General features: G+C 37.8%; 2 protein-coding genes and 1 long non-coding RNA gene across 13 annotated transcripts in view; 2 read left to right on the top strand and 1 right to left on the bottom strand.

Moving 5' to 3' along the window:
- KRIT1 (KRIT1 ankyrin repeat containing) overlaps window positions 1-14,530 on the top strand; it is a 39,386-nt gene extending 24,856 nt beyond the window's left edge. For 6 of the 7 annotated variants that reach the window (XM_019959665.2, XM_019959663.2, XM_070787160.1 and 3 more), the window contains 6 exons: window positions 544-695; window positions 6,566-6,732; window positions 7,355-7,442; window positions 7,905-8,111; window positions 13,686-13,802; window positions 14,122-14,530. In XM_019959665.2, the coding sequence (XP_019815224.1) occupies window positions 544-695; window positions 6,566-6,732; window positions 7,355-7,442; window positions 7,905-8,111; window positions 13,686-13,802; window positions 14,122-14,190 (800 nt within the window). In that variant the 3' untranslated portion in view covers window positions 14,191-14,530. The other variant, XM_070787161.1, reaches the window with a different exon arrangement.
- On the bottom strand, window positions 695-21,313 carry LOC139182598 (uncharacterized). Of its 2 annotated transcripts, none has more exons than XR_011566101.1 (3): window positions 20,761-21,313; window positions 4,905-4,985; window positions 695-938 (listed from the first exon to the last, which is right to left on the bottom strand). It is a non-coding gene; the product is annotated as an uncharacterized lncRNA (long non-coding RNA). The 2 variants fall into 2 exon arrangements; XR_011566100.1 differs by lacking the exon at window positions 20,761-21,313 and adding an exon at window positions 19,102-19,677.
- Window positions 20,445-27,915, top strand: part of LRRD1 (leucine rich repeats and death domain containing 1) — a 43,197-nt gene continuing 35,726 nt past the window's right edge. For all 4 annotated transcript variants that reach the window (XM_070787158.1, XM_070787155.1, XM_070787156.1 and 1 more), the window contains exon 1: window positions 20,445-20,681. The gene's annotated coding sequence lies outside the window, so the exon portion shown is untranslated. The remainder of the gene's footprint in view (window positions 20,682-27,915) is intronic.

Below are 27,915 nucleotides of genomic sequence, written 5' to 3'. Positions count from 1 at the left end.
TGCCTTTATTTTCAGTGCTCAGCTCCTCTCAGAATACAGATATTCTTTTTCTTTATATTGGTTTTCTATCAGATCTTTCTATCGCAGTTCAGTTCAGTCGTTCACTCATGTTCGACTCTTTTTATTTAAACTCAGCCTAATGTCACTACAGATTTGGTCTCTCAGACAAAGTATTGCAAATGCATAAGGGATTTCATCGAGGTGGTTGTGATTTGTTTTCTAGTGATTTAACTATTTTTTTAAACACCAAATTTTTACTGATTGTATGATAATTAAATAGGCTATCATGGAATTTAGGATCTTAAATTCATTTGATAAATTTTAATTCATTTCCAGAATTATTCTCATAATTCTTACATTCTTAAAAAACAGTTAACCTCAAATTGGGTATAATATTGATTAAAATCAATATTGATTTAAATTTAGACCTTTAATTTGTGTGTGTTCAATACTTAGGTACAGAATTTAATGAAAAGTTTCTATGTGTTGATGTAATTAGTTCATTTTTACATTATCATTTATTAAGGGAAAGATGTTTTTCAGGCCTTCAACTCAAGCCTTATCATAAACCATTGCAACATGTTCGTGACTGGCCAGAAATACTTGCTGAATTGACTAATTTGGATCCCCAAAGGGAAACACCACAGCTTTTCCTAAGAAGAGATGTGAGACTTCCTTTGGAAGTTGAGAAAAAGGTTTGCTCAGACATCTTTTTTATAGTCATTGATGTTCAGAATCTGCTGAGTTCCTATTTTACGCACCAGAGGCAAACATTGTGCTCTTCCTTTTCAGGAGGGTTCATTTCTGTTTTTCTGTTCAATCCTCACATCCCTATTGTAAATGGTAGAGTTTGAGTCAGTCTACTTACAAAGCCCCTGGTTGGTGTTTCCATTTCCACCTCCATTGTCTTAGAATACAAAAGAAATCGAGACTCCATCCTAAAGAGAATAGAGAGAACTAAAAAAAAAAATTCTAGATACAGAAGATTATATTTACAAAGGGGACATTAAAAAGTTATTCCTAGTAGTCAGTATGTAGCTATTTTAGATTCAACAGAGAACTATACATATAGTCTGTCCTAAATAAGTATGTCTGGATTTGAATTACTATAAATGTTAGAAGTGAAATAATGCCATCTGAAGGATGACCAGACAAGGAAAAAACCTAAGGGATATATTACAGTTTAAACTAGGTGATAGTCTAAATACAGCAGTAGCTTTGAAAACTGGGGAAAAGAAAAGTTCTGAGGTCTCATAAATTTGGTGAAGAAAAAGTATACAATGCATTTCCTCATTCTTTTATTCAAGGAAATACTAAACACATAAGGTTAAGCACATTTCAACACGTGAAAATTTCAGTGACCTTGCCCAAACTTGGTAAATGTTTTATGTCTGACTGTTCATATTGTCTCGGAGAAGGCAACGGCACCCCACTCCAGTACTCTTGCCTGGAAAATCCCATGGACAGAGGAGCCTGGTAGACTGCAGTCCATGGGGTCTCGAAGAGTCAGACACGACTGAGCGACTTCACTTTCACTTTTCAGTTTCATGCATTGGAGAAGGAAATGGCAACCCACTCCAGTGTTCTTGCCTGGAGAATCCCAGGGACAGCGGAGTCTTGGTGGGCTGCCGTCTGTGGGGTCGCACAGAGTCGGACACGACTGAAGCGACTTAGCAGCAGCATTCATATTGTCTGTCTTATATTATCCAACTTAAGGTAAAAAAGACATTTGACAAAATTGAATAGCCTTTCTTGATAGAACTCTCAGAAAACTAGGAGGGGAGCTTCCTCAATCCTATAAATGGCATTTATAAAAAACCTGCAGTTAACATACTCAATGGTAGAAGACTGAAAACTTTCCTCCTAAGATCAGGAACAAGACAAGGATGCCTGCTTTCACCACTGCTGTTTAACACAGAACAAGAAGTTCTAACGAAAGCAGTTGGTCACACTCTCCCCAGCAGCACCAAAAAGTAAAGAAAGAAAAAAAAAAGGACATCCAAATTGAAAAGCAAAAGTTAAACTGTCTCTGTTTATCAAAAATGACATGATCCTATATATGGGGAATTCCAAAGAATCTACACAAAAGCTGCTAGAGCTAATAAATGGATTCAGCAGAGTTGTAGGGCACATGCTCAACATGTGAAATCAATTGTTTCTATAACCAGCCACAGACACTCAAAAAAAAAGGAAATTAAGAAATCCTCTAGAATAACTTCTATAAGGATAAAATACCTAGGAATAAATTTAATAAAAGAGATGCAAAACTTATACATTGAAAACTACAAGAATAAAGTGAAGGGGTTCACATTTCCCAATTTCTTAGTACAAAGCTACAGTAATCCAAGCAATTTGGTACTGGTATAAAGATAGAATTGAGAATGGAATAGAGTTGAGAGTCCTCAAATAACTCCATATACCATACCAACTACTTTTTTGACAAGGATGCCAAGTGAATTCAATGAAGAAAGAGTAGTTTCTTCAACAGATGATACCAGGGCAACTGGAAATTCACACGCAAAAGTATCAAATTGGACTCTGATCTCACACCACATCAAAAATTAACTCAGTGTCTTAATAACCTAAATATAAAAGCCAAAACCATAAAATTCTTAGGACAAAATATATGTGTAATCTTTATGACCTTAGATTTGGCCATGGAGCTTTAGATATAACACCAAAAACATGAGTAACAAAAGAAAAAATAGATAAATTGAACTTCATCAAAATTAAAATCATTTGTAAATCAAAGGACATTATCATTAAATAGAAAAGACCAGCTAGATAATAGAAGAAGATACTTGAAAATCATATATACGATAACTGTTTCAGTTTAGTTCAGTTCAGTCGCTCAGTCATGTCCAACTCTGCAACCCAATGGACTGCAGCACTCCAGGCTTCCCTGTCATCACTAACTCCTGGAGTTTACTCAAACTCATGTCCATAGTATCAGTGATGATATCCAACCATCTCATCCTTTGTCATCCCCTTCTCCTCCCGTCCAACCATCTCATCCTCTGTCATCCCCTTCTCCTCCCCCCTTCAGTCTTTCCCAGCATCAGGGTCTTTTCTAATGAGTTAGCTCTTTGCATCAGATGGCCAAAGTATTGGAGTTTCAGCTTCAACATCAGTCTTTCCAATGAATATTCAGGACTGATTTCCTTTAGGATGGACTGGTTGGATCTCCTTGCAGTCCAAAGGACTCTCCAGAGTCTTCTCCAACACCACACTTCAAAAGCATCAATTCTTTGGCACTCAGCTTTCCTTATAGTCCAACTCTCAGATGCATACATGACCACTGGAAAAACCATAGCTTTGGCTAGATGGACCTTTGTTGGTAAAGTAATATCTCTGCTCTTTAATATGCTATCTAGGTTGGTCATAGCTTTTCTTCCAAGGAACAAGTGTCTTTTAATTTCATGGCTGCAATCACCAACTGCATTGATTTTGGAGCCCCCAAAAATAAAGTCTCTCACTGGTTCCATTGTTTCCCCATCTACTTGCCATGAAGTGATGGGACTGGATGCCATGATCTTAGTTTTCTGAATGTTGAGTGCTTACTATTCAGGATATAAAAGGAACTCCTACAACTTAGCAACAAAAAGACAACTCAATTAAATTGGGTAAAGGACTTAACATTTCTCCAGTAAAGATACACAAGTGGCTAACAAGCACATGAGATGTTGTTCAAGATCATTAGGCATTAAGGAAATGCAAATCAAAACAAAAAGAATCCACACCTACTGCTGCTGCTGCTGAGTCACTTCAGTCGTGTCCGACTCTGTGCGACCCCATAGATGGCAGCCCACCAGGCTCCACCATCCCTGGGGTTCTCCAGGCAAGAACAGTGGAGTGGGTTGCCATTTCCTTCTCCAATGCAGGAAAGTGAAAAGTGAAAGTGAAGTTGCTCAGTCGTGTCCGACTCTTTGCAACCCCATGGACTACAGCCTACCAGGCTTCTCCGTCCAGGGGATTTTGCAGGCAAGAGTACTGGAGTGGGGTGCCATTGCCTTCTCCACCACACCTACAAGGGTGGCTGTAATAATAGCAGTTTATAAAGGAAGATATTGAGGGTTGAGGAAGTAGAGAAAATAGAACCTTTGTATGCTGTAGATGGTAATATAAAATGGTGTGGCCTCTGTGGAAAACAGTGGAATAGTTCTTAAAAACACTAAACATAGAATTACTATTTGATTCAGCAATTCCACTCCTAGGTGCATACCTAAAGAAAACAAGAGCTCAAATATCTGTATTCCAACATTCTTATCAGCAATATTTATAATAACCAAAAAGGTGGACACAAGCTGAGTGTTCATCAACAGATCAATGGATAAAGAAAATGTGGTATATACATACAATGGATTCTTATTCATCCATAGAAAGGAATGAAGTTCTGAAACATGTCATAACATGGATGGACCTTGAAAATATGTTAGGTGAAATAAGCCAGACACAAAAGGAAAAAGTGTTTGATTTTACTTACATTAAATAAATATCTAGAACAGGTAAATTCATAAACAGTATGTTAGAGATTAGCACAGGTGTGATGTGCAGAGAGTGAGGACTTACTGGTTACAGAATTTCTGTTTGGATGTTGACATGTGAAAATAGTGGTGATGGTTCACAGCATTATGAATGTAATGAATGCCACTAAATTCTACACTTAAAACATAGGTAAAGTGGCAACTTTTATTAAACAAAATGTGATAGATCTATGAAATCTGCAAGTAATCTAAGTATACTCAGCCTGTTTTCCTTCTTCACTTAAATATTTTCAAAGTTGGCTGGTAGAGAAAGAGTAATAATAATGATAGTACTTGGACATTAAATTAATTGCATTTTATACTACCACTTAGGTAAAGTAGGTTCAACTGAAAAAGAAGCAAGGTTTAGTGAATACTTACAGTGAGTCAGAATATCATCATCTGGTTAAGTGGGTACATTCTTTCACTCCTGTGTAATTGAGAAATTCCTGTTTTTACCATCTGAAAAATAGAAGAATTGCATTGTTTTGGTTAGAATTATTCTTTTAGGATAAGAAGAGCCTACTTTCATTTAAAAAGAACAGTTGTTGACTAATACTCCCTGAATACACTATTAGGAATTATAACTATTCTCTACTCAAATTCTTCAAATTCACTAAGTCGGTTTTTACTAACTAGAAAAATATTTTCTTTCACTTTTTCCCAACATTTAGTTTCAGAAATTAAAAACCCATAGGAAAGTTGAAAAAGTAATAAAATTCATACCATATACCATTCATTAAATTCACTAATTGTTAACATTTTACTATATTTGCTTCACCTTTCCTCTCTTTTCTTTGTAAACCATTTAAAATTGAGTTGCAGGCATCATGGCACTTCATCCTTAAATATTTTAACATCATCTTATAAGAACAAGGATGTACTGTACATACTACAGTACCACTGTCAACCTAATAAAATTAGTATTTCCACAATAATATCTAATATCAGACCCATATTTAAATTCCACCCCCCCCCCCCCCCGCCGTTTCTCAGTCTCTTAAAACACTCAACTGAAGAAGCTAGTCAACCTTCATGCTTTGTATTTGTTACCTCTTTGCTTCTTTTAATCAAGAGCAATCCCCTTATCTTTTTTCCTCCATGAAATTCTGATTCAATTTTTTAAATATCGTGTGGAGTGTTATTTTAGTTAGCAAGACAACAAAACTTTTTACTGTAAGGAATCTGGGTCATTTTGAATCATATATGGAAATACTCAAGTATTTATTTAGAATCTCTGTCATTGGTGATCATATTATTCCAGGTATAAATGTATTCTGTGGGGTAGCATTTTTCAGTCTTTTTTAATCTTATCAGATTAAGGGAAACTTTAGTTTTTAAAACTTAAAGTATGCTCTCCTTTCATGTTATTTATCAAATAAAAACTGTTAAGCTCTTTTCAAACTTCATGTATCCTTCTGGGAATGGACAATACTTCTTTCATCTTCTTTGTGGTTCACTACTATGTTGTGTGAAGCATAAAATTTAGAAGGATGTTTGAGGAATATAAAGAATTTAAGTAAAATTAAAGTAAAATTTAAGTAAAATTTAAGTAAAATTTAACTAGAAATTACTCACACTCATATCCATAATTTTACTGGACTTGAATCAGAGGTTAGCAAACTGGTCTATTACCATATCTGAACTGTTGCCTATTTTTGTATATCCTATAAGCTATTAATGGCTGAAAAATTCAGAAGAATTAATATTTCATGTCATGTGAACATTTCATGAAACTCAAATTTCAGAATCAGTATAAAAAGTTTTAGTAGAACTCTGACATTTGTAGATGTATTGTCTACAGCTGCTTTTGCGCTAAACTAGAAGAGTTGAGTCACTCTATTAGAGACTTTATGACTCACAAAGCTTAAAATAATACTGTCTGGTCTTTAATAGAAAAGACTTGTCAACCTCTGCTCTAAAGCAAAACCAGCTTATTTATATGCAGTTACATAGCTTTTGCTTTTTCATGTGAGTGACAAGTTGTACATTTATAACAGGAAATTGTGGCCTAATAACCATACTGTATTTTCTCCTTTAAGATTGAAGACCCACTAGCTATTCTTATTCTCTTTGATGAAGCCAGATATAATTTATTGAAGGGCTTTTATACAGCTCCTGATGCTAAACTGATAACATTGGCAAGTCTACTGTTGCAGATAGTTTATGGAAATTACGAGAGTAAGAAACACAAACAAGGTTTCCTAAAGTAAGTATTTAATATAATTCATGGTCTTGTGCTGTGCCCAAGATTCAGTTTACCAAGGAAGTTTAGAAATATGTTATTAAGAACTATTTAGACACTGGTTTGGAATTAAATAACATAAGGCATGGAATGAGAAGAAAATCTATAGTAATGCATTCTTTTAAGTTATATTCTCTCCAAGGTTATTTTTCTTATATTTGAATATAGTGTGATATGCTTTATACTTGTCTTTCTTTACTGTATGTTTAAATAAGTTCACTAAAACCTTAGATAAGTAGTAAAAAAAAAAAAAATGTTATAAGGCAGACACATTTCAGAATCCCACCCAAAAACTAGTTCATGTTTCATGTTGTGAAAAAACATTGAAGTTTAGCACATCTAAAGTTTGTTTATTGTAGTTTTCAGTATTCAAAAATATTTTGTGCTTACTGAAAGAAGAAACATTTCCCTAGACTGAACAATGTTGGGATCTTGACTTCTTGCTTAAAATGTCAAGTTCTCTGATATTTTAAGTATAGTATTTTTCAGCTCAAAAATCATTTAAAACCATTTATATCTAGATGATTATATTACTTTAGCTACTAAAGATAATTTATTTTTAAAATGTTGGCATATTTGCTTACAGTGAAGAAAATCTCAAATCTATTGTACCTATTACCAAGTTGAAAAGTAAGGCACCTCACTGGACAAACCGAATACTTCATGAATACAAGGTAAGCTGTTAAATAGAAATAAAAAGACATAGCCTAGTTGACATTTTGTTAATATTATTAATGTTTTAAACATAGGTACATTAAATTTATATTCCTGAAATAAAAAAGTTATAGTTCACATATCTGAAAGAAAAAGTAGCAAGATACTTTATTTTTAACAATATAGAATTTTTTACTGACTACCTTCTATATGCTGGTACTGTGGTAAGTGCTAGAGATTTTTTAAAAATACGAAATAATATACTGTCTTTATCCATGCACTTAAAATGTAATAAATAAGCATTATTTTTAGACCTTGATTTTTATTTTTTAATAGATCTCAGAAGAAAAAGTGCCCTTGGGATAATGTCACACATGTTATTCTTTGGGTTAGCCTTGATTTTAGAGACTGTTTAGTTGACCTGTTTGGATTGTTAAAGGTACATTCTCCTTTCACATCTCCTTATTTTACTTTGTTTTTAGAATCTTAGTACAAGTGAAGGTGTCAGTAAAGAAATGCATCACCTGCAGCGCATGTTCTTACAGAACTGTTGGGAAATTCCTACGTATGGAGCTGCTTTTTTCACAGGACAGATATTTACAAAGGCAAGCCCCAGTAATCATAAAGTCATCCCTGTGTATGTAGGTGTGAATATAAAAGGACTTCATCTCCTCAACATGGAAACTAAGGTAGATTTTTATCTTTTCAGCTGTTTTTGACCAGTCACACTATATATATAATATTTAAAATAACAGTAGTAGGCTACATGAACAATTTCATTTATAATAGCAGAGGATGGGGGTTGAAAACAAAATGATTACCAATAGGGAATTGTAGTACATTTCTACATTGAAATACCTTGCAGCCATACAAAAGAATGAAGAATATTTTTGTGTAGAATGATCCCTAAGATATATTTGGTTCTGAACCATATGTAATATGCTATCATTCATGTAAAAATGGGTGGTAATGGGTAGTTAACTGAAGAAAACAAAAACACTAACACAGAAAGATACACGCACATCCCTTTTCATTGAAACATTACTTACAGTGGCCAAGATAAACAACTTAAGTGTTATCAGTGGACAGATGGCTAGAGAAAATGTGTGTGTGTGTGTGTGTGTGTTATGTTCTTACAGGATTGTTGGGGGGAATTCCTACGTATGGAGCAGCTTTTTGCACAGGATAGATATTTACAAAGGCAAGCCCCAGTACTCAGAGAGTCATCCCTGTGTATGTAAGGCATGAGTATGAAGGTTATACACACACACACACACACACACACACACACACTGGAATATTATTATTTGGCCATTAGAAAGAATGAAGTCTTGCCATTTGCAATAATATGGATGGACCTTGAGGCCATTATGCTAAGTGAAGTAAGTCAGACAAAGATAAATGCCATATGATCTCATTTGTGTATGGTGAAATCTTAAAAAAACAAAGAAGCTTATAGAAATAAGAACAGACTGGTGGTTGCCAAAGGCAGAGAGTTGGGAAATGGGCAAAATAGGTAACGGGGGTCAAAAGATAGAAACTCTGAGCTGTAAAATACGTCATGGGATGTAGTATAGAGCTTAGTTAATGATGCTGTATTGCATATTTGAAAGTTGCTGAGAGATGAATCTTAAAATTCCTCATTACAACAAAAAAATGTGTTAACTGTGTATGGTGATGAATGTTAACAATATTTGCAGTATATACAAATACTGAATCATGCTGTATACCTGAAACTAATATAATGTCATATGTCCGTTATACCTCAAAAAATGTGGGCAAGTGAAAACTAGATTTATATAAATATGTGTTGTGGTGCTTCTGTATGGATAAAAAGTTTCTTAAAGCCTTTGGAGAAGGGAAACTGTGTAACTGGGCATAGGAGTAGAAGGGAGACATTTCACTTTATAGCATTTTGCAACTTAAAAAAAATTTAACTGTGATTGTATTATTTAAAAATTAATTAGATATAAATGAAAAAGATACAAATTTTAAAAGGAAGTAAAATATCTGAAACAAGTGGTTCATTTTGAAAATTTGAATTAATTACAAGAACATATTTGGGGGCAGGATGAAGTATGGATTGGACTGTGAATACCTGTTAGAACACTTGAGAGCTTTTCTATTCCACCATCTTGGTCTGGTGGAGGTGATGGAATTCCAGTTGAGCTATTTCAAATCCAAAGATGATGCTATGAAAGTGCTGCACTCAATATGCCAGCAAATTTGGAAAACTCAACAGTGGCCACAGGACTGGAAAAGGTCAGTTTTCTTTCCAATCCCAAAGAAAGGCAATGCCAAAGAATGCTCAGACTACTGCACAATTGCACTCATCTCACACGCTAGTAATGCTCAAAATTCTCCAAGCCAGGCTTCAGTAATACGTGAACCGTGAACTTCCAGATGTTCAAGCTGTTTTAGAAAAGGCAGAGGAACCAGAGATCAAATTGCCAACATCCACTGGATCATGGAAAAAGCAAGAGAGTTCCAGAAAAAGATCTATTTCTGCTTTATTGACTATGACAAAGCCTTTGTGTAGATCACAATAAACTGTGGAAAATTCTTCCAAGTGATGGAAATACTGGACCACCTGACCTGCCTCCTGAGAAATCTGTATACAGGTCAGGAAGCCGCAGTTAGAACTGGACGTGGAACAACAGACTGGTTCCAAATAGGAAAAGGAGTTCATCAAGGCTGTATATTGTCACCTTGCTTATTTAACTTATATGCAGAGTACATCATGAGAAATGCTAGGCTGGAAGAAGCACAAGCTGGAATCAAGATTGCCGGGAGAAATGTTAATCCTCAGATATGCAGATGACACCACCCTGATGGCAGAAAGTGAAGAACTAAAGAGCCTCTTGATGAAAGTGAAAGAGGAGAGTGAAAAAGTTGGCGTAAAGCTCAACATTCAGAAAATGAAGATCATGGCATCTGGTCCCATCACTTCATGGGAAATAGATGGGGAAACAGTGGAAACAATGGCTGACTTTATTTTTTGGGGCTCCAAAATCACTGCAGATGGTGACTGCAGCCATGAAATTAAAAGACGCTTACTCCTTGGAAGGAAAGTTATGACCAAACTAGATAGCATATTCAAAAGCAGAGACATTACTTTGCCGACAAAGGTCCGTCTAGTCAAGGCTATGGTTTTTCCAGTAGTCATGTATGGATGTGAGAGTTGGACTGTGAAGAAAGCTGAGCGCTGAAGAATTGATCTTTTGAACTGTGGTGTTGGAGAAGACTCTTGAGAGTCCCTGGGACCGCAAGGAGATCCAACCAGTCCATCCTAAAGGAAATCAGTCGTGAATATTCATTGGAAGGACTGATGCTGAAGCGGAAACTCCAATACTTTGGCCACCTCATGCGAAGAGCTGACTCATTGGAAAAGACCCTGATGGCTGGGAAAGATTGAGGGCAGGAGGAGAAGGGGATGACAGAGGATGAGATGGTTGGATGGCATCACCGACTGTATGGACATGGGTTTGCATGCACTCTGGGAGTTGGTGATGGACAGGGAGGCCTGGCGTGCTGCACTTCACGGGGTCGCAAAGAGTTGGATACGACTGAGCGACTGAACTGAACTGAAGCGAAGCTTATGTAAAAAGGCATTTTAGATTAGGAAATTTCACTGTAAACCTAATTTTTATTTTCATCATTTAAGTCTTATTTATGTAATCACATAACTTCTGAAAATATCCCAGTGGTAGTTTCATGATAACTCAGAATCATTGTTATGGCAGCAGTTATGTTACCATACTATTAGATATGCCTGTGAATGGAGAGAAAGACAGTGCAGGGACATATGCAGAAGAGGGACTGGCTTCAGTAATTCACTTGGAACGTGACTTTTTGAAGTCTTTGATATTGGCTTGTTTTTGAGTCATTTGCTTATCATTTTCTATTTAGACTATTTTATTCATACAAAATATAAACTGTTTCTTATTAGCTTATAACTAGTTTTTTATTCCCTATTGTACTGTTTGTTAAAGGAAATGAAACAAATTCCCCTTGTCATTTCAAGAAATTTTTCCTCTGCAATTTTAGAGCATTTTATATCAATATCTGCAAATTCTTCTTCACTGATCTGGTGGTGATGCCATGGGCGTAACACTGAGCCTTTTCTCTAAACTGTGTATTATGTTTGACTTTTGGTAGCATTCCAAATTTAGGCAACAGTAAAAAGCTTTATATAGTATTCAAATGATGGTTCAGTAATATCTTATAACATTTCATCCTATGAATAATATTCTGTTCCAGGAATTGAGTGAGAGAGCAGTAGCAGGCAGAGGATGATAATAGGATTATTAAGAATCTGCTTTTTCTAGAAATAGAAATGCTGTCATTGGGTATATACAGGGGTGATTGAAACCAAGGATAATAATGTTTTCTCGCCACATAATCATTACCTGCGTGCTCTGTAAGCTACAGGTAAATTTATGGCACTATAAAAGCTCTAAGATTTTCAAACCATAAAGATGAGAACAGTCAGCTTGTCGTCAGTTGTCTTAGATTGAGCAAGACCTAAGGTGTCTATATGGTAAATATGACAGACTTGCTTAAATGGAGTAAACACCTTCATCTGAAAAAATATCTTTATTTGCATTTAAAACTCTGTTTCAGTGTGTACTTTGTGTAAATAGCTATCTTAGCAGATCCTACCCATATGTTATATTTTATAAGTATAGTTATTTGTAAGCAAAATGTTATTATTTTCCCATTAGACATGGTATACACATGTAAATTAATTACATTATGTTTCACTTACAGAACCTCACTTTCAAAATGCCCTAAATCATAATCTTTCTGGCATATCCTTTGTTTATTATTTACAGTCATTATGTTAAGAACTGCTAGTCCTGGAGAGGTAATGTTTCTAAATATACTTATTTTAAAGGATGGCATGAACATTTTCTTTTATATATGTATGCAAAGAATATATTTATTTTTAGGGTAAGAAAATACAAGTTATTACTAGGAGATAATTATTTTTTAAATAATCAAATATATTGGATTCCTATTTAAATATACCATTATTTAGAACATGTAGGTACAAGGTACTGTCATTGTTTTTTAAATAGTTCTGTTGAATATATGAAGGATATATTATTGATTTTTAAAATAATGCTGATATTTACTATAAATATGGGCTTCCCCCATGGCTCAGATGGTAAAGAATCTGCCTACAATGCAGGAGACCTGGGTTTGATCTCTGGGTTGGGAACATCTCCTGGAAAAGGGAAAGGCTACCCACTCCAGTATTCTGGCCTGGAGAATTTCATGGACTGTATAGTCCATGGGGTCTCAGAGTCAGTCACAGCTGTGACTTCCACTTTCTTTCACTTACTATAAATATAACAGTGTACTTATTTTCAGTGATACGAAATTGCCTAAGTCACCAATTTTACCACATTAAATAAATTTCAGATCTGAAAGTACTGTATGAATATTCAAAAGGTACTGAATATAGTAAAAGGAATTGTTTTTAACCTGCAGAAAGTAAACTTTTAGTACACTTAATTTTCTTGAAAACCACTGATAGAACGGGCATCTTTGTTTTCCCATCATTGGGTAAGTTTAAAATGCACATACAGTGTGTTGATTTGTTATACTTAACCTATTTCAAAATGGTTACCACTATAGCATTAGCCACACCTCTATCACATCACATAATTATAATTTATGTTTTCTGGTGAAAACATTTAAGATCTACTCTCTTAGCAACTTTCAAACATATAGTACAGTATTGCTAACTATAAGCACCATGCCCCACATTAGATTCCCAGAACTTAATTCATTACTGAAAGTTTGTACTACTTTGACCAACATCTCAATTCCCCCCACCCGCCAGTCCCTGATATAACCACCATTCTACTCTCTGTTTCTATGAGTTTGGCTTTTTTAGATTGCACATATTAAGTGGTATCATCCTATGGTATTTGTCTTTCTTTAGCTTAAGGTCCTCCAGTTCCATCCGTGTTGTTGCAAAAGACAGGATATCCTTATTTCTCATGGCTGAATGTGTGTGTGTGCATAAATATACATACATAGCACAGAATGGGCATCTTCAAATAATTTTGTCATTCTGATAAAAAGAGTATCATTGCTCAAGAAGTCTGCTGTGGCTCTGTGCTGCAGGCTATGTCAAGTTACCAAGTGAACCGTTCTGTTTAGACCTGACTAGATAAGTGTAGATAGTAAGAGAAGATAGGTGTTGTTTTTAATAAATATTTCAATATTAATGATTTCCAATTATGTTGCAGGCTTTACTCATCAGTCTTAAATATGGTTGCTTTATGTGGCAATTGGGAGATGCTGATTCATGTTTTCAGATCCATAGCATGGAAAATAAAATGAGCTTTATAGTACATACAAAACAGGTAAGTACCTAATCAGTTCTTGATATACATGATAGTAATAAACTCTACTGTATTAGTAAAATTATTTCTTTCTTAAAAAATGACAGTCCATTTTACTTCAAGTAAAACTTCTAACGTGAAATTAATATTATTTAAGACCAAGGTAAAAAGGCAGGTCTTTCCTAAACAAAGCAAGAAACTTAGCTGAATAATTTATTGCACTCTTATAACAATGAAAAATTCCTTTTCAAATAGAGAACACTGTGTCTACTGCCGTGTATGTCATTTACACATTTTTATATGTTTCAAATTTATTGTTGACATGTATTTTCCTTTGTAGGCCGGCCTTGTGGTAAAACTGCTGATGAAGCTAAATGGACAGTTAATGCCCATGGAAAGAAATTCGTGAGAGGAAACCAGCTGATACTCAAGCCACCACATTTTGTGATGTAGATTTTTTCCATGAAAGATTTCTTAACCTTACTTTTAACAAGGCATTTAGTCTCTTGTAATATATATATATACTATTACATTGTACAGAATCTGTACTCATGTTTGGTGTGTGATATACCAATTAGTTTTATATAATATCCTTATAAGTTAATTTTTAAGAGAAACACACAAAAATGTGTAGATTGATAGTCTGTATAACATTAGACAAAACAGTAAGCTTTAAAAAAGTTATTTTTGGTAAATGATAAAGAATTTAGAGGGGAATATGATGAAATTAAAAATACAGGTTTGCTATATCTTTATGTGTGTGTCATTTCAAAATATACAGAAAGTCAACATCTGAATAAAGAAAATGTTTTCTACTTAAAGCATATATAACACTATTACTTAAAATGTGTTTTTGTAATCTTTGAACATTTTTCACATGTTAAGATACTTAGTTAAAATAAGCTAGTATATCTCAAACTATTACAGTTATTGAAACTCCTGCATCATAATTATCTGAGTACCTCTTAAAAACAAGGATTTCAGGGACTCATTCTAGACAGGTTCATTCACTGTCTTCAAAATAGCAGGGCCTGTGAATTTTTTCTTAAGTTTTAGTTTGTTTTCTGTTGATGCAATTCCAGACCCAGAAATGAATTTGTATTATTAAAGTTAAGTAAATTATACAAACTTCCTGGCACACAAACACATACACACATGGACACATAGACTAAGGGACAGTCTCTGGTATTAGTTGTTTGATTTATTAAGAACATGCTGTATTTTTATGAGTTGGCACAATGGTGTAATATTGCCTTTACATTGTAGGAAGTAGATCACCAAATATCTGGTGGTTTTCTTTAGGGAAGCACTGATGTCATATGAGTAGCTAACTTGATTAATCTGCTATTTAATATTGAAATCAGGCTTTCCAAGTTTTCCAGAAATTAGTCTTTCCAATTCCAAGAATTGTTGTATTCAATTCAGAGACAGTTCAGAGATTCAACAGTCACATTTAAAATTAGCCCACACATTGCAGATAATTTTTTCATATCATCATCTACTCTTCAGATTGACTTCTGTGTATGTTTAACGGTGGTCTGCTGAGCTTTATTAAGATTATGTGGTTCAGTAAATTAAATGAGAAACCCTGATTTATCTTTAACTCGATGCTAAGCATTTTTGACTACATAGACAGTGCTCTGCTCAGTTTCATCCATTTCAGTGGCCTCAGTTATTACCAAATACTCTTGACTCCCAGACCTAAAACTCTAGCCTCAGCCTTTCTTCTGAGTTCTTGATCTTAATTTCTTGCTATTCCAGCTCCCCGTCAGTGGTTTACACAAGGAACATCTATTTCATCATAGCTGGAAGCAGTTTGTTCCATCTCCTGCCCCATTCTCTTCTTAATGCTTGTATTGTCTGATTAATGGCATCAGACTGCATGTGGCTGCTTAGCCTGGAAATTTGGGAGTGTTCTATAGCTTTTCTGCCTTTAATCATCCTACACATTCCTCTTACCAAGTTCTGTCAAATGTCCTGTGAGTCCTTCCTGTTCCCTGCCTGTGTTTGCACTGCAACCACCATAGTTCAGGTCCTTGCCATCTGTTCCTGGGCTCATTGTAACATCTTCCCCTGGCTTCCCAACTCAGAGTCTATATTCTGCCCACCTGTTTCTCCACACCTGTCTCATAGATCCAGTTATTTCATTACCCTCTGAAAACCCTCCTCACTGCGTGTAAAGTTAAATTCCAGTTCCTTAGTACTGAATATGCTAACCCACCTATCCAGATTAATATCTATCCATTTCTCCTACACTCATTCTGTGCTTACAGCCCAGTGTTTCCCAACCCTGGCTCTGCAGTAATGTTGTATGGGGAGTTCTACTACTTTATGACTCAATAATTTTAGGTAGGGCCCAAGCATTTCTGTATTAAAGTATCCCAGGTGATTTTTATATACAGCTTAGGGTTTAGAATTGCTGTTCTAACTAACTCTAGGAGATAGCTGAATGCTTTTTTTTTCATAGAGGGAGGTGAGGATACATCTCTGCTGCATCAAATAACTCCCTCCTCTACTTAATACCACGTACCCTCCTGGAGTTGTACAGTATGGTAGCACTGGGAAAAGGGAAGAGGAAACTATTAGAGTAGCATGGCTATTAAAAGCTTAAAAATATACAGCATTAAGTCAATTTCAAAATTAGTAGGGATAAAATGCATTATTGTCAGACCATAACAAACCAGAAGTAAACAATAAAGGGGAAATGCAGCCAGCTTTTAATGAGTGCCTAGGAGTATATGAGCACTGAGGGTGAAAGATACTATTTTCCTTTTCATCATTCTTTCAATAAATTTGATTGCCTTTTATGTGCCAGGGAGCCAGTGGTAAGAAAAAGACTCTGCCTTCAGGGATTGAAGTTTAATGAGAGAGGCAAAGTACTCACATAAATTATAATATAAAAGTTAAAATTACTATTTAAGCAAAAAGAGGGAAACTTGATAATACATCAGGAGAGGATTCCTCGAGCCAGCGCTGCTTGAGCTGGTGTCCAAGGAATAAGCAGGAGTGAAGACAGCTGAGGGGAGAGGAGATGAGGTAAGATGTTTTGACCTCAAGGATGGTCTTGGAGAATTGATGAGAGGAATTACAATTTTCTCATTTTTAGCTAAGAAGTGAATTCAAACTGTTGTTTATCCAAATCGCAGCAAATGAATTTCCATTATAGAAATAAAACCAGAATAGGTAACACTGTATGATGACTGCATTACAAAGAAGAAAATGTACTGAAGAACCACATCTTATAAGATTAAAAATTGCCAAAATTGACTCTAGAAAGACTTGATGGAAATATTTAACAAAGTAAAACTACCCATAGTCCTTGACCAAATTTAATAAAGGATTGCATAAATAAAATTTAGGTTTTATTTTGATCCTGAGGAACTCAATGGTAAAAACTAATTAGAAGAATTTGATATATGGAAAAAAAAACTGATTTATTAATCAGTTCCTTACTTTATAACAGAAAAAAACACTTCCAGTGAAATTATTTCAGTAAGATGAAAATGGGAAGAATTTAAATCATTTTTGCTGTACTGTGTGTATAGAAATTGAAAAATTAAGTTGGTGTGAGTACATGCAAAAAATAGTACCTCAACAAAAATTCATCTGTGATGGTATGACTCCTCTTTACTATTGTATTCATAAAGCTAGAATAACTCTATGATCATACTTGATATTTGAAGAGGCAGGGATAAGCAGACTGGAAAGGACCTAAAGCAAAAGAGGGGTAAGCCCTGGAAGTTCTTAGAAATAAGAGTACTTGAGGCAAAGAAATGTATTTTGGACATCTTAAGGTGTAGGTGAGAAAAGCAATTTCAGTACATTCAGACAATTTCTATGACAGAAGGAAGTACTGGTTGTTCAGAATCCATTGGAAGGGCACCAAAGATAAGCAGAAAATTAGGCAGCTACTTCCCCATTAGTTAAATAATAGAAATAACTAATACTTTAAAATGGTGTTTACCATAGGCCCGGCATTATTCAGAGCACTTTTAGATATATTAATTCCTTTAATCTTCATAACAATCACTGAAGCAGTTAGTATTATTCCCATCTAACAGATGGAGAAACAGTTAAGTAGCTTGTGGAAGAACATATCTAATTAGCCGTGGAGCTGGGATTCATATCAAGGCAGTCTGGTTCCAAATACAAATGAAGTAGAAACATACGTGATTGTAATAAAAACAGTATTTGTTTTCTATCTTTTAAAAAGCTTAAGACTCAAACTTCCTAACAGAAATGTAAATGTTTTCATTTTCTTATACTGTGTAACCTGAGTACCACCACATATTTAGAGGTTATGTGGTTTCATATTTCACTTCAAAGTGAAAGTCGCTCAGTCATGTCTGGCTGTTAGCAACCCCATGGACTATACAGTCCATGGAATTCTCCAGGCCAGAATACTGGAGTGGGTAGCCGTTCCCTTCTCCAGAGGATCTTCCTGACCCAGGAATCTGCCTGCAATGTGGGAGGCCTGGGTCCGATCCTTGGGTTCCCTGGGTCACTCGAAGAGTCAAACACGACTTAGTGACTACACAACAACAGTGCTTAAGACAGGGAAGGGAGGAGGAGGGTTTGAAGAAATGTGTTGAAAATCCTGGTGCCTAAGGGACATGTAGGTGGAGATGCCCCTGGCCTGAAGCAGGAGTGGCAATTGAAACTACAGGAACAGATTTAAAGCCACCCAGGAAGAGTAGAATAAGAATCAAGCCAAAGAATGCCATTTGAAAAATGGACAAAGGTAGAGCAACCCACAAAGCATCTTGTTAGGCACATGGTTATCAGTATGGAAAGGAAATACCTTGGCAACATCCTGCCCATAAATTTCATATAGGCAAAAATTAAGACTTAAAATAATTTTAGGGAATTCTTGTTTTCTTAATTCTTTTTAGGAGGGGTTGCTATGCTGGGTCTTCCATGTGGTACCCAGGCTTCTCAGTGAGCTAGCTCCTCTCACTGGGGAGCATGGACTCTAGGTGCAGCTTCAGTAGTTGTGGCCTAGAGGCTTAGCTGCTCTGTGGCACATGGGATCTTCCCAGAGCAGGGATCAAACCCATATCCCCTGCACTGGCAGGCCAGTTCTTAACCACCGGGCCATCAGGGAAGTCCAAGGATGACCCCTTTAAAGTTTTTTATTTTCCTTCCTTTTCTAAAAGCTCTTTGATCTGGTTCTTCAATTACATCCTCATATTCTACAAATGTTTCCGGTTTTCTGATAATACTGTTATATTGGTTATATTAGGCTAGGACTAAATTAGTCCTGTATTTCTTCCTTGTCTTGTTGTCTAGATGATGAGGTTTGAAAGGAGGTCACACTCACCTCAGGACCTTTCTCAAAGCTCAGCCACCTCTCCTGCCCATGTTCATTCCCCAGTACGCTTCTTGGAAACTTCAAAGGCAGCCCCGCCTTCAAATCAGCTCCTCTAGGTCTCAGATCAGATCAGATCAGTCGCTCAGTCGTGTCTGACTCTTTGCGACCCCATGAATCGCAGCACACCAGGCCTCCCTGTCCATCACCAACTCCCGGAGTTCACTCAGACTCACGTCCATCGAGTCAGTGATGCCATCCAGCCATCTCATCCTCTGTCGTCCCCTTCTCTTGCCCCCAATCCCTCCCAGCATCAGAGTCTTTTCCAATGAGTCAACTCTTCTCATGAGGTGGCCAAAGTACTGGAGTTTCCGCTTTAGCATCAGCCCTTCCAAAGAAATCCCAGGGCTGATCTCCTTCAGAATGGACTGGTTGGATCTCCTTGCAGTCCCAGGGACTCTCAAGAATCTTCTCCAACACCACAGTTCAAAAGCATCAATTCTTCGGCGCTCAGCCTTCTTCACAGTCCAACTCTCACATCCATACATAACCACAGGAAAAACCATAGCCTTGACTAAACGAACCTTTGTTGGCAAAGTAATGTCTCTGCTTTTGAATATGCTATCTAGGCTGGTCATATCTTTCCTTCCAAGGAGTAAGCGTCTTTTAATTTCATGGCTGCAGTCACCATCTGTAGTGATTTTGGAGCCCAGAAAAATAAAGTCTGACACTGTTTCCACTGTTTCCCCATCTATTTCCATGAAGTGATGGGACCGGATGCCATGATCTTCGTTTTCTGAATGTTGAGCTTTAAGCCAACTTTTTCACTCTCCACTTTCACTTTCATCGGACCCCTTTAAACACTGGTGCAGTCGCCACCTCCTGGAGTTGAGCATACTCCGTTATCCAGAGCTCCAGTCGCTCACCTTCAGCCTGGTTCATGGTATGGGAGCCTCCTCTGGCCTGAAGAATGGCCTGGGAGTAACCGAAACAAAAGAGGGTGGACTCCACGAAGCGGTTTGGTCAAATCAAGTGAGATGGTTTGGTGACAAGCTGCGTCCTCCATGTTACTAAATGCCATTGTCCGCACCCCCGCCGCTCCCACGTATCACCTGCCATTCACCGCGCCGGCACGAAAACCAGGCTGGAGAGCAGCACCTCAGAGCACGACTCTCCATCAGGTTGAACCAGAGTGGATTAGCGTGTGGTAACCTCTGAGGGTCAAGCCCTACCCAGTGACTTTACACTCCGGCTGCTCCTTAGAATCAGAAGCCAGGGCGGCCGCCAACCCACTCAGTCAGAACCTGTCTCCCTAGAAAGGCCAGTGCTCAAGCTGAGGACCCAGACGCGCGCTCTCGGCTCCGCACGCGGCGGCCGGCGCGCGGCCCCTCCGGGGGCTCTCGCGTGACCCGGGGCCAGCTCACAAACGCGCGGGCGCGGCGGAGCCCAGGCGCCGGGCCACTGTCGCCGCGGGCCAGGCCTGCGTCCGAGACGAACAGCAGGCGCGCCCGCCGCCGGACTCGCCAGCGGAAGACTCCAGGTGACGCGAAGCTCTCTGACTTCACATCAGCGACCCTCTAAGCCAAATCCAGGTTATCTCCCTCTCCGTTTCCCCTCAACACCCGCAGCTCTGCGTGTCCTCCCTTTGTTCCATGTCCCTGGGATACCCACCTTAAGCATGTGTGCATCCTGTCGCACGTCGCTTTTTTCACAGTCTAGGAAGTAATTTGTCCAAGCTGCACTGTGTCTTTCAGCTCTGTAACAAATTACATTGGGTCACTGTTCAGCTAATTAATATTTAGGATAACAGAAGTTGGGATCTATTTTTGCCTATCAAATTGGCCATATTTAAGATGAAACTCTCAGTGCTTGTGATAATGAGGGGAGACTATATCATATAGCTTTTTAGAGTGTTATTTAGTTGTGTGTGTCCGTCTTAAAAATATTCACATAGGAATGGTCAAATAATTGATGGCACATCATTCAGTGGGATATTTTTCAGGCATGAAAGGTAAACTTTCAAATATTTGATGGCAAATCATGGTATGTTAACTATGATTTATATTCTGTGATAATGTAAATGTTTCACATCTGTACTGTTCAGTAAGGGAGTCAGCACTTAAGGGTAGTCAGTCAGTTAGTGGCTTCTCAGCACTTGAAATGTGGCCAGTATGACTGAAGAGTGAAATGTTAATTTAATTAAACCTACACTGAAATAGCCACATGTGGTTACTAGCTACCACACTAGATGATGATGCATGGTCTCGTTTTTTCAAAAATGTATGATATGCATCATTGTTATCTCTAAGAAAGGGACATCATACTTGCTTCTCCAGCATCTAATCTTCCTTTGGGTTGTTCTAACTCCCTGATATGTGTATATATGTGTGTGTGTGTGTGAGTATATTCATACACACACACACACACACACACACACACACACACACACACCTCATTTCTGAGTCAGTTTCTCCTCCAATACCAGTCCAAACTGGGTGCAGTATTCATGGTCAATCTGTAGGGATCTTCACATGGAGACCAGAGCAAGCAACCCTTGTCCAATTCTGTATCTTTTAAAAACAACCCTTTTGTTACACACAGCAATGTAAATGTATGTAATGCTACCAACTGTACACTTTAAAATGATTAAAATGATAAATTGTATGTATATTTTACCACAATGAAAACAAGAAACCAACCCTTTTTCAGAAAAACAGCCAGAAACCTGAGGATACAACTACCATAAACCATGATGACCCATCAACATCACGACCCCCAGGTCTGCCATGCTTACTAAAGCACAAAAGCTGAAGCCACTTGAGGAAGCTATCCCCACAAAAGCCAACTGCACAATCTGGGCTGCTATAAAATACCAAGGTCAAAACTCTAAAGCTATAAAACATGAACCCTCACCACCCCATAGTCTCAATTTCTCTAGTTGCCTTTGTTTTTCAAAATGTTCAGCCAATGCACCAGATGTTGCAAATTGTGGTAAAGAATGACACCCTTCCCCCCGCCACCCCCGCCTCCCAAGTTCTTTATCATTAACTATAACCAAGTAGAAAAGAGTCAAAGTAACACAATTATTACTGGTAAAGCAGTTTAGAGATAGTGGTTTTGGTGTGCAGCTAAGTGAACTTGTAATAACTCACCAGTGAATTCGACATAATTACTTTGTCATGGATGGACAGCCTTGGCTCCCCCAGAAGTTATTCAGCACTCTTATTCTATGGAAGATAACCACCTGTGTGCATGCTAAGTTGCTTCAGTTGTGTCTGACTCTTTGTGACCATATGGTCTATGGCTCACCCAGCTCCCGAAAGGAACTGAGTTCATCTGTCATCCAACTCTCCTCTTGTCTATAGAGGAGGTATAGTGGAGGAGACTCAAGGCTAAGGGCATTGCATGAGTAGACTTTCTTCCACATGGAAACCTGAGGTCAGGAGAAAGCAGTTACTCCCCCACATGTCTCAAGAAGAAAAAAAAATTTGGACAAACCAATAACCATTAAATCAAATGCATGAACAATGAAGAAGCAAATTTTACAGAACCTTTAGGGAATAGATTATTCCTATAATATTCAAAATGCTTTAAGAAGCAGATAATTCGTATGCTACCCAGTTTGTTTTAAGAGCATGGTATAACCTTGACAGTAAAATTGGACATGAACAGTACAAAAAAGGGAAACTGTTAGCAAAATTACTCTTAAAAGCATAAAAGTTCTGAGTAAATGTTATATTTAATTCAGAAAAAGTAATCTATCATGACCAAGTTTGATTTATCCAAGAAATGCCACATGTTCAATAAAGAAAATCTATTAATATACCACATTAGCAGATTAAAGTAATAAGACAGATAGCAGCTGTCATTTCTCCACATGGTGCTGAAGGGCTTAACAAATGTATTAAGACCATAAGAATAAACAAGAGTCAGAGAAGTGGAAAAGAAGAAACAAAAATTGCCAATATTTATGATATTGTCCCTATAGAATATCCAGGAGAATGTGTAAAGTTATTAGAACTAATAAGAGCGTCCAATCAAATTGCTGGATACAAAATCAACATACAAAGATTAGTAGTGTTCCTGTATACCAATATTTTAAAAACTGAAAGAAGAAACATAGGAAACATATATCATTCCCAATAGAAATAGAGCTATATCACATTATTAACTAGGAAGACTTAATGACATAAATATATCACTTTTTTCCCAAATTAATTTATAAACTTAATTCAATACTTACTGAAGTACAAGCAAGAGATTTTATGGAACTTGATATACTTATCTTGAAATTGATCTGGCAATGTAAACAGCTTGTGGGATCTTAGTTCCGCAACCAGGGATTGAACCCAGGCCCTCGGCAGTGAGAGTGAGGTCCTAACTACTGGACTGCCAAAGAATTCCTTTCACTTTACTCACAATTCTGGGTTAGCCATTCGGAGTTGGATCAGCTGAACAGTTCCTCTGATAGCCCTGGCAAGGTTCCCCCACCAATTTGTGGTCAGGTGGGTCACTCTGCTTTGGAGTGTCGGGTGGTTAAAAGCTCGAGTGACAAGTCACATGTCTCTCGTCATCCAATAGGCGAGCCCAGACTTCTTCACATAGGCAGGGGTCTTAAGAACTGTTGGGAAGCCAGTTTGTAAGTTCCAGTATCTGTCAAAACTCTGCTTGCATCATGTTTGCTAATGCTCCATTATCCAAAAATAAGTCACATGGCCAACCTGAGATTCAAGAGGTGAGGAAACAGATTCTACATACAAAGTTAGGAAACATTTATGGCCCTTTTGAAATTTCTGATTCTGCTTTCTGCCCTGGGGGCTGAACAATATGGACATCTTTAAGTGTTTCTCATGCTCTTTGGCTTCCCCTGGGCTCAGCCAACGGAAACAGCAGCAGAAGATAAGCGGAGAGTGAGATTAAGGATTTATGCCCTTGGTTCTCTTGCTGCAGACTGACTGGTTCCTCCAGCCAAAGGCCCAGCTCCAATCAGGTGGTTTTTCTCCTACAGTCTCACAAAACACATCATAGAAATAGAAAATTATAGATCCAATTACTTGGGCTCAGCCATAATTGAAATCATAATTAAAGCCTTAAGCCATACATTTTGAGAAACTTTTGAGTAGAATCATTCGGACAAGGACTATTTTAATAACCTTTAATACTCAGGTGTTTTGTTAAAGTGAGCAGATAGGTGACTCAGATGGTAAAGAATCTGCCTGCAGTGTAGGAGACCTGGGTTTGATCCCGGGGTCAGGAAGATGCCCTGGAGAAGGGAACGGTTACCCACTCCAGTATTCTTGCCTGGAGAATTCCATGGATAGAGGAACCTGGTGGGTTATGGTCCATGGGGCCACAAAGAGTCGATTATATTTGGGCTTCGCTGGTAGCAAAGATGGTAAAGAATTTGCCTGCAGTGCAGGAGACCCCAATTTGATTCCTGTGTCGGGAAGATACCTGGAGAAGGGAATGACTACCCACTCCAGTATTCTTGCCTGGAGAACTCCATGGACAGAGGAGCCTGGCAGGCTATATAGTCCAGGGGGTTGCAAAGAGCTGGACACGACTGAATGACTCACTCACTTCACTAACACTCAGTTAAAGCAGAAGCCAAAAGGGTACTGATTAAGCCACAGTCCAGTCTGGCATGGTTATTGTCCTATTGAAGTTAGATCTATGCATGGAAATAATATAATTTAATATGTCTCCTATTATGGACCTCTATGTTATTGCCAATCTATTACTATCACAAACAATGCTTTTTCTGTCAACTTAAGAATTCATTCTCCTTTAATCAAAATAATACATTATGATAAACAGTAAGGAGGAAGGAAAGTTATGACCAACATAGATAGCATATTGAAAAGCAGAGACATTACTTTGCCAACAAAGGTCCGTCTAATCAAGGCTGTGGTTTTTCCAGTGGTCAGGTATGGATGTGAGAGTTGGACTGTGAAGAAAGCTGAGTGCTGAGGAATTGATGCTTTTGAACTGTGGTGTTGGAGAAGACTCTTGAGAGTCCCTGGGACTGCAAGGAGATCCAACCAGTCCATTCTAAAGGAGATCACTCCTGAGTGTCCTTTGGAAGGAATGATGCTAAAGCTGAAACTCCAGTACTTTGACCACCTCATGTGAAGAGTTGACTCACTGGAAAAGACTCTGATGCTGGGAGGGATCGGGGGCAGGAGGAGAAGGGGACGACAGAGGATGAGATGGCTGGATGGCATCACTGACTCGATGGACATGAGTTTGAGTGGACTCTGGGAGTTGGTGATGGACAGGGAGACCTGGCGTGCTGCGATTCATGGGAGTTGCAAAGAGTCGGACATGACTGAGCGACTGAACTGAACTGAACTGAGGAATTCACTGCATAGCAAAGGAACTATATTCAATATCTTGTGATAAATTATAATGGAAAAGAATTTTTAAAAATAATATATACATATGTATAACCAAACCACTTTGTTGTAGACTTAAAACTAAAACAATAGTGTAAATCAACTATAGAAACTGAAAGTGAAGTCGCTCAGTCGTGTCCAACTCTTAGGGACCCCATGGACTATAGCCCACCAGGCCCTCCGTCCATGGGATTTTCCAGGTAAGAGTACTGGAGTGGGGTGCCATTGCCTTCTCTGACTACTATACTTCAATATAAAAAGTATTTTTATATTGAAGTATTTTACTAAAGTATTCTCTATTCTCATGTCATGAAAACATCCTCTTAATATCATGTACTTAAAAGTCTTACTGTTTTACTTTTCACATTTAAATCTGTAGTCCACCTAAGATTGACTTTTGTGGATGGCAAGATAGGGGTCAAAAATCTTTTGCTTTCTGTATGGATTCCCAGTTGACCCAGAATCAAGAGCCATTCTCTCCCCATTATTATTAATGCCATCTTTGTCACAGATGAAGGTCCATGTATGCATGGGTCTCATCCTCTTAATGTCAGCCTTTCTGTGATCTTATACTTTAGAATCCTCTTACATGTTTTCTTTCTTTCTTTTTTTTTTAAACAAATCGGTTCCTTTTTCCATTCATCTATTTGATTATCAACGTATTTAGACTGGATACTCAATTCTACACTGACGGTGACTTTCACCAAAGTTGCTAGGAATTCTTTTCTCATTTTGTTATTCCTTTTTGTTAAGTGTCCCCTCCCATCTGATTGCTCTCATGATATTTTCATTGTTTGTAATGTTCTATAATTGCAGGATAAAGCTTTTTATTTATTCTGTTTTGGGTATTGTTATACATCATGGATCTGTGGATTCATACTTTTCATCAGTTCTGGAACATTCTTAGCCATTATTGTTAATTTTTTCATAATTTTATTTATTTATTTTTGGCTGTGCTGGGTTTTTGTTGCTGCACGGACTTTTTCTCTAGTTGCTGCGAGTGGAGGCTACTCTCCAGTTGTGGTGTGAGGGCTTCTCATTGTCATGGCTTCTCTTGTTGCAGAGCATGAGCTCTGGGTGCAAGGGCTTCAGTAGTCGTGGGACACGGCTCAACAGTCGTGGCTTCCAAGCTCTAGAGCACAGGCTCAGCAGTTGTGGCGCACGGGTGTAGCTGCTCTGCAGCATGTGGAATTTTTCCCAGACCAGGGATCAAACCTGCATTGGCAGGCGAATGCTTTGCCACTGAGCTACCAGGGAAGCCCTCATTATTTTTAAAATACTGCTTTTGCTTCATTGTCTTCACTTTTTCCTTTTGAAACTCTAATTAGATATATGTTAGTCCATTAAATTTTCCATGTGCTGACTTATAATTTCCATCTCCTTATCTCTCTTTACTACATTCTGGATATATCTTTCATATTTTCTAGTTAAATACTTGTCCAGTTGTTCTAGCATCATTATTGAAAAGAGCAGTTTTTCCCCAACACTACAAAGTCCCATCTTTTTCATAAATCAAGTATCTGTATATCATAATCAAATGTCTGTTTCTGGGACTTGTATATTTTCTACTGATCTATTTGTGTATTCTTGTACCAACTCCATATCCCCTCAATTGCTGTGGCTTCATAATGAGTCTTGATACCAAGAAGCAAGTCCTCCCACCTGATTTTCCCCCTTTAAGAGTGTCATAACTATTCTTGGCCCTTTGTTGTCCAAGCAGTTTTAAAAATCAACTTGTCAAGTTCCACAAAAATAAGGTTGGGGTTTTTATAACAATTTTGCTGCATGTATAGATCTGGGGCAGACAGGTCGTGGGAGAAGACTGCCACAGAGGCAGTCCAGAGCCCAGGCAGTGGCAGGGCCACCTCAGTTCTTGCAGCTTTAATACCCTGACCCCAGCACCACACTACTGCACACCATAGCCTTGCACTAGATTTGGGACAAACACAACAGAGAAAGGGATGCAACCTCGGGTTTCTTCTGGGTGGAACTGCAGATGCCTACACAGGCGGCACATAGGTTTGCTGTGACCACATGTGCCTCCCTTGCTTTAGCAATCATCTCCTTTGGAGCAAGGCACACAAACAAGGGCAATGGAGTCTGATCAAACTGGGCCCACAGAGCTTCTACTCCAACAGCTGGGGAGCAGATCCCATCCCTAATAGGGCAATGACAGCCACAGAGGAAGCCCCACTTCACATCCAGCACAATCTCTAAACACAACATCAATCACACTTCCTAGCAAGGGACAACAGTCAGCACACTCTGAAGAAAGACATGGTTATTATCTATACCAAAACCAACCTTTACACCAAAAATATTGAAAACACACAGTGTTCACAGGGATGATCTTACATAAAAACACCCCTTTAAGACCACAATAGATAATTATTCCTCCTAAATTCTGAGAGACTTAGAGTTAAGTAAAATG

Source organism: Bos indicus, chromosome 4, assembly GCF_029378745.1.
Source record: "Bos indicus isolate NIAB-ARS_2022 breed Sahiwal x Tharparkar chromosome 4, NIAB-ARS_B.indTharparkar_mat_pri_1.0, whole genome shotgun sequence".
Taxonomy (NCBI): domain Eukaryota; kingdom Metazoa; phylum Chordata; class Mammalia; order Artiodactyla; family Bovidae; genus Bos; species Bos indicus.
This window is presented reverse-complemented; position numbering and strand designations above follow the sequence as displayed.